General features: G+C 34.8%; 1 protein-coding gene and 1 non-coding gene across 2 annotated transcripts in view; both read right to left on the minus strand.

Annotated features, from left to right (window-relative positions):
• LOC101736161 (succinate dehydrogenase assembly factor 3, mitochondrial) overlaps positions 1-13,836 on the minus strand; it is a 33,091-nt gene extending 19,255 nt beyond the window's left edge. Inside the window, exons 1-2 of the mRNA XM_004932767.5 lie at positions 13,697-13,836; positions 3,220-3,397 (exon numbers count right to left, since the gene is read on the minus strand). Coding sequence (XP_004932824.1) covers positions 3,220-3,397; positions 13,697-13,707 — 189 coding nt within the window. The 5' untranslated portion in view covers positions 13,708-13,836. The remainder of the gene's footprint in view (positions 1-3,219; positions 3,398-13,696) is intronic.
• Positions 3,650-3,726, minus strand: Mir2761 (microRNA mir-2761). The gene has a single exon (NR_107330.1). It is a non-coding gene; the product is annotated as a microRNA mir-2761 (primary transcript).
• Positions 13,837-13,934: the final 98 nt, after the last annotated feature.

A 13,934-nucleotide genomic window follows, 5' to 3' on the forward strand; every position in this document is an offset into this window, starting at 1 on the left:
GGTACTACCACCCTCCCTATTTCTGCCGTGAAGCAGTAATGCGTTTCGGTTTGAAGGGCGGGCAGTCGTTATAACTATACTGAGATCTTAGAACTTATATCTCAAGGTGGGTGGCGCATTTACGTTGTATATGTCTATAGGCTCCGGTAACCACTTAACACCAGGTAGGCTGTGAGCTCGTCCACCCATACAAGCAATAAAAAATAATAAATAAACCCGCAGAATGTATTCGCACTGCGAAAGTACATAGTTATGATATTGTGTTCTAGCAGACCTAAGCAGATCTTTTACGAGCGAGAAAGCGATACAAATCGAGTAAATTGGCAAAATTACATCACTCGTTCTAAGCAGTAAGTTAATGTGCATTTAATATTTCGACATAAATATATAACGAATTCAGACGATTGGACAGACAAGCACATGCACTGATTAAGTAGTGAGAAAAATAATAATAATCTAATTTGATTTATAATCGACAATGGCAATGTATTGAAGGGTGCGTATGATCGATTTGGACGGGCTACGGTGATGTTCATGAAGCATATTTAGCGGTTTTAGAATAATCATAAAGGTTAACGAATTCGCAGGCTATAGCTACTTAAATGAGAAAAGAAACATTCATTACAATCGCAAATAAAATAAAATGAAACAGAGGCAGACAATATAAAAAAAAGAACAGAAAAACGAGAGCACGATATAGCAGAAATAACTTATATTATTAACAATAAAACAATAGCAAATTAACAGTAAAAAGAATATAACTAAACTAAATCGCAATGGGTTTTATTATAATCAAATCTGTTACATACCAAATTATATTTCTGTATTACGTAATAAATCTATACTAGTGGTCCCGCAGTAGTCGAAATTCGTCTATAATTAATTGGAATTGTAAGTTTGTACATTATTATGATTGTATTTCGCCAAAACTACACTATAAAAAATATTAACAAAGACAAACAATATTTAATCTATTCTCAATTTGACAACAGACGTCAAGAACAAAAGTTTGACAATAAATAGTAGGTATGCATGCGTGTTGCGTCAAATACATGGGATGTAGTGTGTGTAATGTTTTCTTTATTGATTTAATGTATCTTTTATGCATTATTTTAAAAAAATATTAGCATTGTGCACTTCTTCTTTATATTCTCTATAAGTGTGGAAAATTTCATACTCCTCCGTCCGCGCAATTTTCGTAAAAAGAGGTACAAAGTTTTTGCTTCACGTATTAATATTATCTATATATTAATACGTGAAGTAAAAACTTTGTACCCCTTATTACGAAAATTGCGCGGACTAAGGAGTATGAAATTTCCCACACTTACAGATAATATAGCGAAGGAGTGCTGAATGGTAATTTTTTTTTAAATATTGCATTAATAATACATTAAATCAATAAAAAAAACGTTACACACACTACCATATATTTGACACACACGCATATGAATACTGTATGTATACTGTCAAACTTTTGTTGCTCTGTTAGTCTGTGATCAAATTGAGAATAGGTTAACATTTTTTATTTGTCTGTAGTGTAGTCTTGGCGAAATCTGTGATTATAGAAGTATAATAGTCTTTGACAATAGAAGCATAATAACGTTTCAAACTTATAATTTCAATTAATTATAGTCGAATTTCGACTACTGCGGGACAAATAGTAAATATAAATGCGTTACAAAAAAAAAAAAACAATGCGCATGCGAATTTCATTACGTTGGATAACGTTCCACCTAAATGTCAGCCGTTTTATGTATGTGCGTTTTATTCTATTTTAAAATTGATAAAAGCAGATTACGGTTGATGAGCAAATGTCACTTCAACAACAAAAACAATCGCCGTCCAGGTACCGGCGCGGCGTCCGCATCAAGTGAATGTGTTTTTGCAGTTTTAATACACAATCGTCTGATAAGTATTTTGGAATTTTCCTCAACTGTAAATCTTAATAACTTATAACGAACTAGCGACCCGCCCTCGCTTCGCTTCGGAAACATTAAAACACACATGAAACCAAAAAAAAAAAATAAAAAAAAAAAAAAAGTAGCCTATGTTCATCAGGGACAATGTCGGCTTCTAATGGAAAAAGAATTTTTCAAATCGGTCCAGTAGTTTCGGAGCCTATTCGAAACAAACAAACAAACAAATCTTTCCTCTTTATAATATTAGTATAGAGTATAGATATAGATTCATTGAAAAATTCTTTATACTGCAATAATGTGTCCACTGTTTTCTTAGTCTAATTTACGGGTACTCTCTTATCAGTCGCAATGAATGCTTTTTTGTTGAATGATATGAACGAATTTAGAACATTCTGAGTTGTTACTTGTTATACTGCAGTTACGATCTAGACTCAGACTGACTGTCTGTGAGTTTCTTTTTAGAGCATTCTGAGTTGTTATACTGCAGTTACGATCTAGACTCAGACTGACTGTGTGTGTGTTTTTTTTAGAACATTCTGAGTTGTTATACAGCAGTTACGATCTAGACTCAGACTGACTGTGTGTGAGTTTTTTTTTAGAACATTCTGAGTTGTTATACTGCAGTTACGATCTGGACTCAGACTGACTGTCTGTGAGTTTCTTTTTAGAACATTCTGAGTTGTTATTCTGCAGTTACGATCTAGACTCAGACTGAACGTGTGTTAGTTTTTTTAGAGCATTCTGAGTTGTTATTGTGCAGTTACGATCTAGACTCAGACTGACTGTCTGTGAGTTTTTTTTAAGAACATTCTGAGTTGTTATACTGCAGTTACCATCTAGACTCAGACTGACTGTGAGTTTTTTTAAATAAATTCTGTCTTTAAGCAGTGTTTTTGCCGCGTCAAGACTACGGATGACCTAAGAATGTACGAATTTCTATAAAAATAAATACTCGATTGATACAACGGTGGCTTTATTATCCGCATACCCTCTCGGTACTATGAACAGTAAGTAATGCATGATCAATTTACTGGCGCGTGAATTAAAACTGCGTTCTTGTGTGCAAAAACTAAAAAAATCATTGGAGCATATATAGGCTCATTGGTGCGTACAAAGTCCAGGCAAAAATTTGAGATTAAACAACTTAGCCCTATCTATAGAAACTTTCGTATTCTACGACTAGATACAAAATTAACTAACTACATAAAATCATCAAGAAATTTTGGAGCACCGTGAAGCACATGACAAACATTACAAACATTCTGTACAACTAAACATTAAGTGTGACCTTTGAACTTACCGTCCATTCGTTGAGAAAAATCTTAGCCTCGTCCTTATTACATTTTTTGTGTCGCTTGAACTCGTCCCTGGCGTAGTTGTCTCCCAGGACACGGAGTTCGGGCGGCAAGCCCCGGTGAACCCGGAAGATCAATTTGTAGAGCCGGCGAACCCGCGACACATGTTCGGGTGATGACATCCTGGGGGCAAAAAGAAAAATTAAATTAAAAAAACAATACATTAATAAAACTGTGCTAAAAATATTCTAAAATTTTTAGAATAGGATCGGTAAAATTAAAAAAGAACCTTACCGAACCGCCAATAACCTATAAAATCGACTGAACCGAAGCAGATTTGTAGCTGACAGTAAACGGATGAAACGACGTAGATTTAAAAAAAATATATTTCGAAATAAGAAAATTAAATTGAAAAAATTATAATTGTTGTTTCAAAATTATTTTTTCCATCGACGACGGTTCCACACAAGTCTGGTGCAGCTTGTATGGAACCGTCTCGATGCAGCGTCTATCGTCGAATGAAACAAGCTTAAACCTAACTTAGCAGCTAAACGTTATCGCGCCGCACACTATTTCTTGGAACAGGAAACGCAGGTGTCCTTTTCCATTGGCTTGCAACTTACAACGAACGATACGTAACGTGTATTTGAAAATATATATATATATTGACGTATCATAATTATTTCTTTTTTTTTGTTCTCTAAAATTATTAAATTTGTAGCGCGCCAAATTCGGCGCATCCCTAAAAAACCGCCCTGTGCCCTAAACGTAAGTCCACTTTATTATTTTGTAAATCGCTAGCTAATCTTGATCGTTCATACATGATTAATATATGTATTTAAATATAACCTTTTACGTATTTTGTTATATATTATAATTCCATCAGACATCATTTTGATATAATATAACACTATTTTTAAATTATAGCATACGGAGGTTTCTTTTATTGCCCGTGTAGGCAGACGAGCATACGGCCCACCTGATGGTGAGTGGTTACCGTCGCCCATGGACTTCAGCATTGCCTGGGGCAGAGCCAAGCCGCTGCCTACCGTTAAAGGTGCCCTATGTGTAATATTTTTATTTTTCCTTCTAGTGTTCGTTGTTGGGACCAATTGCTTTTAAATTGCTTGTTAAGTTAACGTGCTTGGCTCTAAACAGTATAGCAACAAATCAATTTTACATTTTATAACTAACCACAAGGACAAACTAAAACGGTTTATTCATATTCATATTCGGGCTTCGTCATAAACTGTTTACAAATTACCATAATACCAGATTTGATTTAAAAAAAAACCGCCTTCAACAAAATACAATGAGATGAGAGAGAAATAAAATGAAAGAATATAATAATCAATATAGGCAAAACCAATGCATTGTTTACACTGTTAAGGATAACTTAAAACCTACTGATCATATTTTGATAAATTTTAAATGAGACCGACCATAGATCATCAAAAGCGATTAGTCTAGAATAAAGTTCTGAGGTAACACACAAAAAATACAATCGAATTGGGAAGGTCCCTTTTTCAAGTCGGTTAAAAAGGACCTTTGTTTGGCAGGCACACGATCCCTGACTCCTCGAACAATGAATACTAGTCTTATACTCGCCAAGCTCCTGTGTATTGATATCCTAACAATTACTACCAAACGTCTTTTAATCATGTGTGTGCGCAGTGGGTCGCACCCCGATTGACACAATGGTTAACCTATATTTCCGTAAATAAATTCCCTCATTCCGGCTTCAGCGAGCGATAGCCCAAGAAAATGCAGCTACGAACACTTCACTCCAATATCGAAGAGTAACCAAGTCCCTGTAAAACCCCTTAAAATCAGACCAACCGTTGACTAGTCTAGCCCACCCAAGCGAATAAAAAGTATATATTGAATGCAGTGTAATCAATAATTAGGTCTCAGAAAATCGTTTCTATGAAATTGAAATTTAAAAAATGGTTAATTCAAAAAATAAGAAGTCATCAAAATTAAGATAAATGCACGTTAAAGAAACAAGGTCAGCATACGGTCAGAGGTCAGTGACGATATTCGAACATTGATAACATTACAGTTATCTACAGAACAACGATTGCATTTAGCTCTTATTTTTTTTTAAAAATTGCAATTTTCTGAGTATTATTTAAATACATATATTTTTTGTAACATGCCATTACGTAAATTATTTATATCATTGTATCATTCAGACACTCGTGCGTTTCGTGATTGTTCTATTTAATTGCGGGGAAAATTTTAGTAACAGCAGGACGTAGGACTCTTCAGTGTTTTCATTTCCGCTATTCGTTTCAAACCCCTTTTTAACACGTTTTCATTGGCTTGCTATGTTTTTTTTACCGACTGTAAAGCGTCGGATTATATTGAAATTTCGCGCACTTATCAAAGACCGATAACAGTACAATAATTGAATTTAATTTTGCGATTATCCTAAACAGGATCTTCAGAATCAATGACAGTTAGAGGACGGTAGTGTCTTGTGACGACTACTAATGCGTGTGCGCGCCCGCTATCTTTCTTGGATATCTAGTCAGAGAACCTATCATCGGATAGAAGAACTTGTCTCATACTGGTGGTAGGACCTCTTGTGAGTTCGCACGGGTAGGTACCACTACTCAGCGCCGTGAAGCAGTGATGCGTTTCAGTTTGAAGGGTGGGGCGGCCGTTGTAACTATACTGAGACCTTAGAACTTATATCTCAAGGTGGGTGGCGCATTTACGTCGTAAATGTCTATGGGCTCCAGTAACCACTTAACATCAAGTGGGCTGTGAGCTCTTCCACCCATCTAAGCAATAAAAAAAAATGTAATAATTGAAATGGTTAGATTACGAAATAAATCAAAAAACCACCTAATAACCTGTTTAGTGTGTAATTTTTATCGTTAAATACTAAAAAGAAAAAATAAATAATAGTTTAGTTTAGCTAGCTGAACTAAAAAATACAAAATATTAAAAAAAAGGAGTGATTAAAAAAATTATCATTTTAAAGTAAAGAATAAGTGCAGTGCCTTTAAGATATTTTAGAATGGCTTTATTCTTACCAATATATGTCAATAAAATATTTATTATAATTGACATCTAGGACCCTATACACTTTTACGAAAACTAGTGGTCCCCTGGTGGTCGAAATTCGACTATAATTAATTGAAATTATAGGTTTGTGCACTATTATGATTCCATGGTCAAAGACTAATAGACTTCTATAATCACAGATTTCACCAAGACTACATTAAAGACAAAAGGTATTATAAGACAAACAATATTCAATCTGTTTTCAATTTGACCACAGAATATAAGCAATAAGAAAAGTTTGACAATAAGCAAATAGTATGCCTGTGTGTGTGTGTGTCAAATACATGGTAGTGTGTGTAATGATTTTTTTTATCAATTTAATGTAGTTTTATGCATAATTTAAAAAAATATTAACATTCTGCACTCCTTCTCTGTATTACCTATAAGTGTGGAAAATTTCATACTCCTCCGTCCGCGCAATTTTCGTAAAAAGGGATAAAAAGTTTTTGCTTCACGTATTCATTAAAGATATTATTTTTCATTCAAAAAATTTTTTGGGCTTGTAGAAAGTTATTACCTGTTTTTTTACTTCTGTTAGGTACAAAAGCGTTTTTTTTAATTACTATTTATTTTTTAATACCCTTTAAACAATTATTTTTACGACTATTATATTTAATTGACTTCATTATTGGTGGTAGAGCATCTTATGAGCCCGCACGGGCGGGAACTGCCTATTTTTGCCGTGAAGCAGTAATGCGTTTTGGCTTGAAAGGTAGGCAAGCCGTTGTACTATAAATACTGAGAGTTAGAACTCATGTCTCAAGGTGAGCGGCGGCATTTACTTTGTTGACGTCTATGGGCTCCGGTGAGCACTTAAAACCAAGTAGGCCGAGAGCTCGTGCACCAATCAAAGCAATAAAAATAAAATATAGATTCAATTCAGCCACCCATGCAACTCTTTTATCGATTAAACTAGCATCGGTAGGCAGCGGCTTATCTCTCTCCCTGGCATTGCTGACGTCCATGGGCAACGGTAACCACTCACCATCAAGTGGGCCGTATGATCGTCTGCCTATAAAGGCAATAAAAAGCATGTATAATAAACTAGCATATGGCATATTTGATGGCTAGTGATCAGCAATGTTAAAGTCACAGCCAAGTTGCTGCCTACCATTGAGGACTCTCCTCAAAGGTCGTTCGAAGATGGACATATGGCTCAGCGAAGAATAAGCTGTTGAAGTATCACTACTGGTGATAGAACTTCTTGTGAGTCCGCACAGGTGGGACCCGCACCCTGCCTATTTCTGCCGTGAAGCAGTAATGCGTTTCGGTTAGAAGGGTGGGGCAGCGGTTGTAACTATACTGCTTTAGAACTTATATTTCAAGGTAGGTGGCGGCATTTACGTTGTAGATGTTTATGGGCTCGGTAAGCGCTTAACACCAGAAGGGCCGTGTGGTCGTCCACCCACCTCAGCAATCTATATATATATAAATGAATTGCTGTTCGTTAGTTTCACCAAAACTCGAGAACGGCTGGACCGATTTGGCTAATTTTGGTCTTGAATTATGTGTGGAAGTCCAGTGAAGGTTTAAAAGGAAGATAATTATGAAAATGCTCGGAATTAAATAAAAATAACAATTTTATTTTCCCTTTGATGTGTCCCCCGTCGGACGGATTCCTTTTGTTTGTTTTAAGTTTATTTTGTACAAAAGTTTAGGTTTTTTATTCATCGATTGAGGCACTACGAAGTCTGCCGGTTCAGCTAGGCAATAAATAAAAACCCAGGAGGAAAATTCATTCTAAGTCCGATAATTCATTTTAAGTCCGATGGTATATGGCAAAATAAGATTTCTGGAAACTGAGAATGAACGCAAAGGTGGTCGTATAGAGGAACTCTGCTCCGCCGGCGAGCAGTGCGATACTACAAAAGCGATGACGAGACAATTTCAAACGATTCCTTAGAGTATCATTTACCAGCTTACTTATAACGATATGGACCACCTAGTTTCTGTTGTTGATGTATAATATATATAGTATAAAATATAACAAAATTTCAGTGAAATGCGACGAACGAAGCGCGGACGTACAGGATATTTCGAACATAATTATTTTTTTAATTTATAAATACCGAGATCGAATCATGTACGGTCGTATTCCCTACGTTTAAATAAATATATATAGATAATAAACAAGCAGACAAATAGCAAACAAACCTATTCATCACGAGAATGTTTTTTTTTATTACTTAGATGGGTGGACGAGCTCACAGCCCACCTGGTGTTAAGTGGTTACTGGAGCCATAGACATCTACAACGCAAATGCGCCACACACCTTGAGATATAAGTTCTAAGGTCTCAAGTGTAGTAACGACAGCTGACCTACCCTTCAAACCAAAACGCATTATTGCTTCACGGCAGAAATAGACAGGGTGGTGGTACCTACCCGCGCGGACTCACAAGAGGTCCTACCACCAGAAAGAATTCCCGATGTGTGAATCGAATAGTCATAGGCACTAACCACTCCACCACCGATTCAGTCAATAGTAAAAAAATAATTAATCATTGAAAATATGATCAAAACAGGACGATAAATCGTGATAAGACGTATTGTAGGACCTCAGGGGTACGTGTTAACATCTTGCCTACTACTAACGCGTAGCTATAGTCATACGTTCGGGTCCTTATAAGCTGAATTCAGCAATTGAGTCCTTGTCTCAAAGTGGGTGGCTGTTTTCACCAATTACACTTCCAATTACTTAAAGTCAACGATATAGACAATAAAAACGTTTCAGAAAAAATTCCGACATTTATTTTCAGAATGTGCGGAATTAAATAAAAGCATTTGCGGTAAGACGCTTGCTATGGGTTTCAATAAGCTATTATAAGGCTGATAAATTTTCAGGCTTTCTATTCCATTTTTTGGTTAGATGGGTGGACGTGCTCACGGGTCACCTAGTGCTAAGTGGTTACCCGAATCCATAAACGACGTGAATGCCACCATACTCGTTCAGACTAGATCTATTAGAAATCTCAATTGTACGGTAATTACGCTACTTATATTTTTTAAATATTTAATACTATCCAAAAGATATAAGAATTGTCTTATTACACAATTGTATTCCTTTATTGTAGAATTCCTACAAGTAAATATGTAATGTACGTATTTCATTAGAGAAAAAAAAAAGGTGCCCAGTCATCAGTAAAGTAAACAGCGCCACCCACCTTGACACATGATACTAAATCTCATCTTGATACATACATAGTACAATGGCTGCCCATCCTTTAAGCCGAAACGAATTACTGCTTAGTAAGTACCTTCTCGTCGGACGTCACAAGATACTCTACCACTAGTAAATTAAATAGATTCCTATTGATTGAATACTTGAGACGTATTTATGTCCTGCCCTGGTGAAACTGGAAAGGCCTCCGGGCCACCAGTAATACTTCAATCATAAAAAAAGACGTATTTATGTATGTATGTGTACGTAGGTTTTTATACGAATTTTGTAGGATTTCCGCTTTAGTATTTTTGATTTTAAGAACAACATGTAAAGAAGACCGCTATTTTCCTAGCACGAAGACGCGATTAGATACGTGTTTCTCCGCTGAAAGCGATCAATTTTAATTGAATAATAATTAAACCGAAGCAAATTGGTGTTTAAATATTAATATGATAAATCTCAAATCTGCTTTAATGAGAAACAATGAAAAAAGTTTCTCGAAACGAGAAATCGATAAGTCGGTACCGTAGAGCTGCGTGCGCATGGCATCACTAGTCTAAATTGCGCAGCTCGTGTGTCCCCCCCTCCCTATTCTAGAATGCTTCGATTAAAAATTTTCAATATTTAGTAGGTACAAATAATTTTGTAGTTTACGATTTCGAAAAAAGTGGACATTGGATTTTATTTTAAATGTACCTCAAGTATTGCTGTGTTTTTAACAAAATTTAATGTGCGCAACTACGATTCCTCGTTTAAAATATCTCAATACTTTCCCCCGGCACAACTCATTATCCCGATGCGTTTCAGTGTCTACAAAACGAGCTGGGATTATGAGCTAGTATTATATAATATATACGAAGAATTATTTTTTTGCAAAATTTCAAAATTCCTTTTCACGAGTGTGATTGGAATCGAGAGTACGCAAGTACGTCTCGGAGCATCGATCGATAACTGAAACGGGATGCCACCCCAAAGATGCGCGCGCAAAATCTCTAGAGAAGAAAAACTTCAGGTTTTAAAAACGACCCGAACGAACATAAATTACTAAATAGCCGCATTATAATTTTCCTGAAAATTTAATCAACCTTCGAAATCTGAATTATTAATTAATTAAACCATTTTAGTATAACAGTGGTGGATGGAATAAGGACGGCTGCGCGCGCACCTAGGTGTGGCCCCTTAAGAAAAAGCGCAATGCAGTAATTAGAATTTAAAATTCCGCAAAAGACAAAGATAGCTTAGCTATCGTGATTGATGATGATGATGTTAAACATGAACGAGGAATCATAGTGAAGACCCGACATTACAACCCAAAGACAATGTTAAAAAATAAGTATGCTCACCTTTATAACGACCCCGGTGGAACAGGAAAACATTCTTGAACGACATTTTGATTTATAATTATCAATAATAATTTTGATTTATAATTATAATTATCAACAATAAATTTTCAAAGGTCCTGGCCCGTCTCTATGTTTCAGACGCGATCTTCCCCGCAGATCGCCCGTCAGGATCTGCGGCGCAGAACGAACGGCCCGACCCTAGACGGAGACTAGGGGTCAGAACCAATAACGGCACATGCGCATTACAGGCAACCGAGCCACTGAAATCAATAATTCGCCGTACGTCCAGACAAGGATATGTCTGAAGCCGCCGCCATTGTTACGTAATGTAAAATTGTACAGTGGACGGAAATGTTAAAATACAGCGTATTTAGTTTTATTAATGAACAATTATTCATAAATTACTTTTTGATTTTTTATAAGGACTCCCCCAAATAATTATTAATTTATTATTATTGAAACAATTTTTTTTTGTATTGTTACGTAACGCCGCATTGTACTTTAAACGAATTATCCCCGCACAATGGTACACTGATGCAAAATACTCCAACTTACTTCATTTTATTAAAAACACAAACGGGCAGATTAGTTCACGAAGCATTTGGTTTTAAAATAGGTAGTAAATATAAGCCAACACTCGTTTTCGCCGCTACTGAATAAGATTACTTTTCGATTACTAGGTACATCAGCGACTTATGAGCCGGTAAGCCGTGTGCACGTCTGCGCAGAATCAACAAAAAATAAAACTAAAATACCTATTCGTAGCATGAACATACATAATATTTAGCATTTTCTTGGTTACAGACTGTTATGAACCCAACAAAATCGTTGATAATTTGCAATTCACTTTTATTGAATCACTTATACCGTCGGGACTAGCAATCCGGTCAATTATTTATCATATGAAGGATGTTCAATTTACAGAGGGGGACATGTGACGTGACGGACACAACGCTCGCTTTATAATAGGGAAGGAAACATTTTGTCGGTACAATTTGTAATAGAGGACATGTGAAAATTTTTGCTGCAACTATTTATTTAGTATGCGTCGATAAAGTTACGATTTACTTAAACGAGTCGTTTCTTTGACGTATCGTATTTCATGGGATGGTTGGGTTTAATCAATTTGCTACATGATATGTACACTAACAGGTATTCATAAAAGTATGATGTTGCTCAAACATGATGCTACCTGAATTCCCGAGAACTATGCTGTAGACCGACATATCTGTAAAGATCAGCATTTTATTACAGTGCGAACACTCTCCTCTCCTTCTTATTGAACTGATCCACTGGCAGTTCGGAATGGATGAGAGAGACAGAATACTGTTCACTATGGAAAAAATTTATATCATGTGGTGGACAGACATGGCTTGGTTTTAATTTAGACTTTTTAACCAGTTTTTAGTTTTCTATGGAATTTTTAAACAAAGGATAAAAAATATCTCACACACTGGACTTAAAAAATTGTAAAAAAGGGTATTTTACAAGACATTTCAATAATGTATAATTTCACAATATTGAACTAACTCATTGTATCTCATTATCGTGTCGTGAAGACAGCTTCGACTATCAAAATAGCTTTGATCATTGTTTTTGATATTTTTTCCAAGTATAGATAAGTTAGAAATTACAAATACAGTGTTGTTCTACTCACATATTTCTGTATAAAATGTGTCATATTTCATGTAATCGTACCTACTGAATTCCTTTTAATATTTACTTTGCGCACAGTTAAGTAAGCCCTTTGTATATGGAGAATGTGAATTAACATTTTCATCATTTTAATGTTCAGTTCATTATGTGTGGTATCTTTAATTGTACATTTAACATTCAACCATTTTTGTGCAATAACATAAATTAAGAACATTTTTCTATTTAAGTATTTAATATAGATACATAATACATAGATAATCAGATACTACTGTATCCATTTTCAACTCACTCCTATTAATATTTTACTTTAATAATTTAAATTTAAAAAATACATTTAATTGTATTGTACAAGGGCTGTTTAGCATTTTTTATACACTAGTTTCATTTCTATTTCTCATTTTTGATAGTTCAGTTTCCACATTCAAAATAGGCATGATTTGAGGGCATTTAACTTATTCATACCATTGAACTTCTAAGTATAGTACACTTATACTATACACACTTATAGTTCACTAATAACATTAGACGACGAAATTGCAACTGAACATTTTTTTAAATAAAAGACATAAATCCAGAAGCACAAATTTGTTTTAATTAATTGTTTTGTTTCTGGAATAATAATTTTTTTATTACGACTGACGAAATGTCAAAGGAAATTCCCAAAAATATATTATTTTTATGTTAATTGGAATGATGGACGCTACTAATATATTTCAACCATTTCCAAATTTCATTAATAGATTTCAACTTTTAATTCATTTAATTGATTTCTTATGCAAACACACATGTCCTTAATACAGGCTAATTTTCTAGAATTGTTATAATTGATGTAATAAGTTTTTTTTTACCTAAATAGCAATATGTATGAAAGAATCAAAACACCCTTTAGTAATGATAAAATACTCTTCTGAATGCCTGAATGAATCTGAATGCTTTATTAAATGCGGGTCAAATAGACAAGTTTTACATTACTCAAATCATAAATTTTCAGACAAGCTCACTGTACCTATCTAAATGTCTTGAGGCTAAAAGCTAGAGTCAGGTTCATCAGCAATACTAGTTGTAAGACCTCATCAAGTCAAAACCATAAATTTCGTGTTTCAGTTAAAATCAATATGAAAGGTTTGTCGGCGACAAAATCCAGCGTCATTATTTAATAATGTTTTAATTTTAATTAGACACGACGAAATATCATGTTTAAAATGTTAATGAGAAGTGTTTTTTAATTCGAAAATGATCGAACCTACCTTGTAGCCATTGCTTGAAGACTCCGGTTACTGTACGATTAACAATACACGATAGTATACATATTTTTATTCAAAATAAATATAAATAATAAATAATTAAAAGAAAGAAAAACATTGGATTACATGATGACATAGATTATACACATGATTGCATTTTTCGCGCACAACCACAGACGACAGTAGTAAAACGTCAACACAATATCATGATTAAATTTTCGACTCCTAGGGATATAATGTT

Source organism: Bombyx mori, chromosome 1 (genome assembly GCF_030269925.1).
Source record: "Bombyx mori chromosome 1, ASM3026992v2".
NCBI lineage: Eukaryota > Metazoa > Arthropoda > Insecta > Lepidoptera > Bombycidae > Bombyx > Bombyx mori.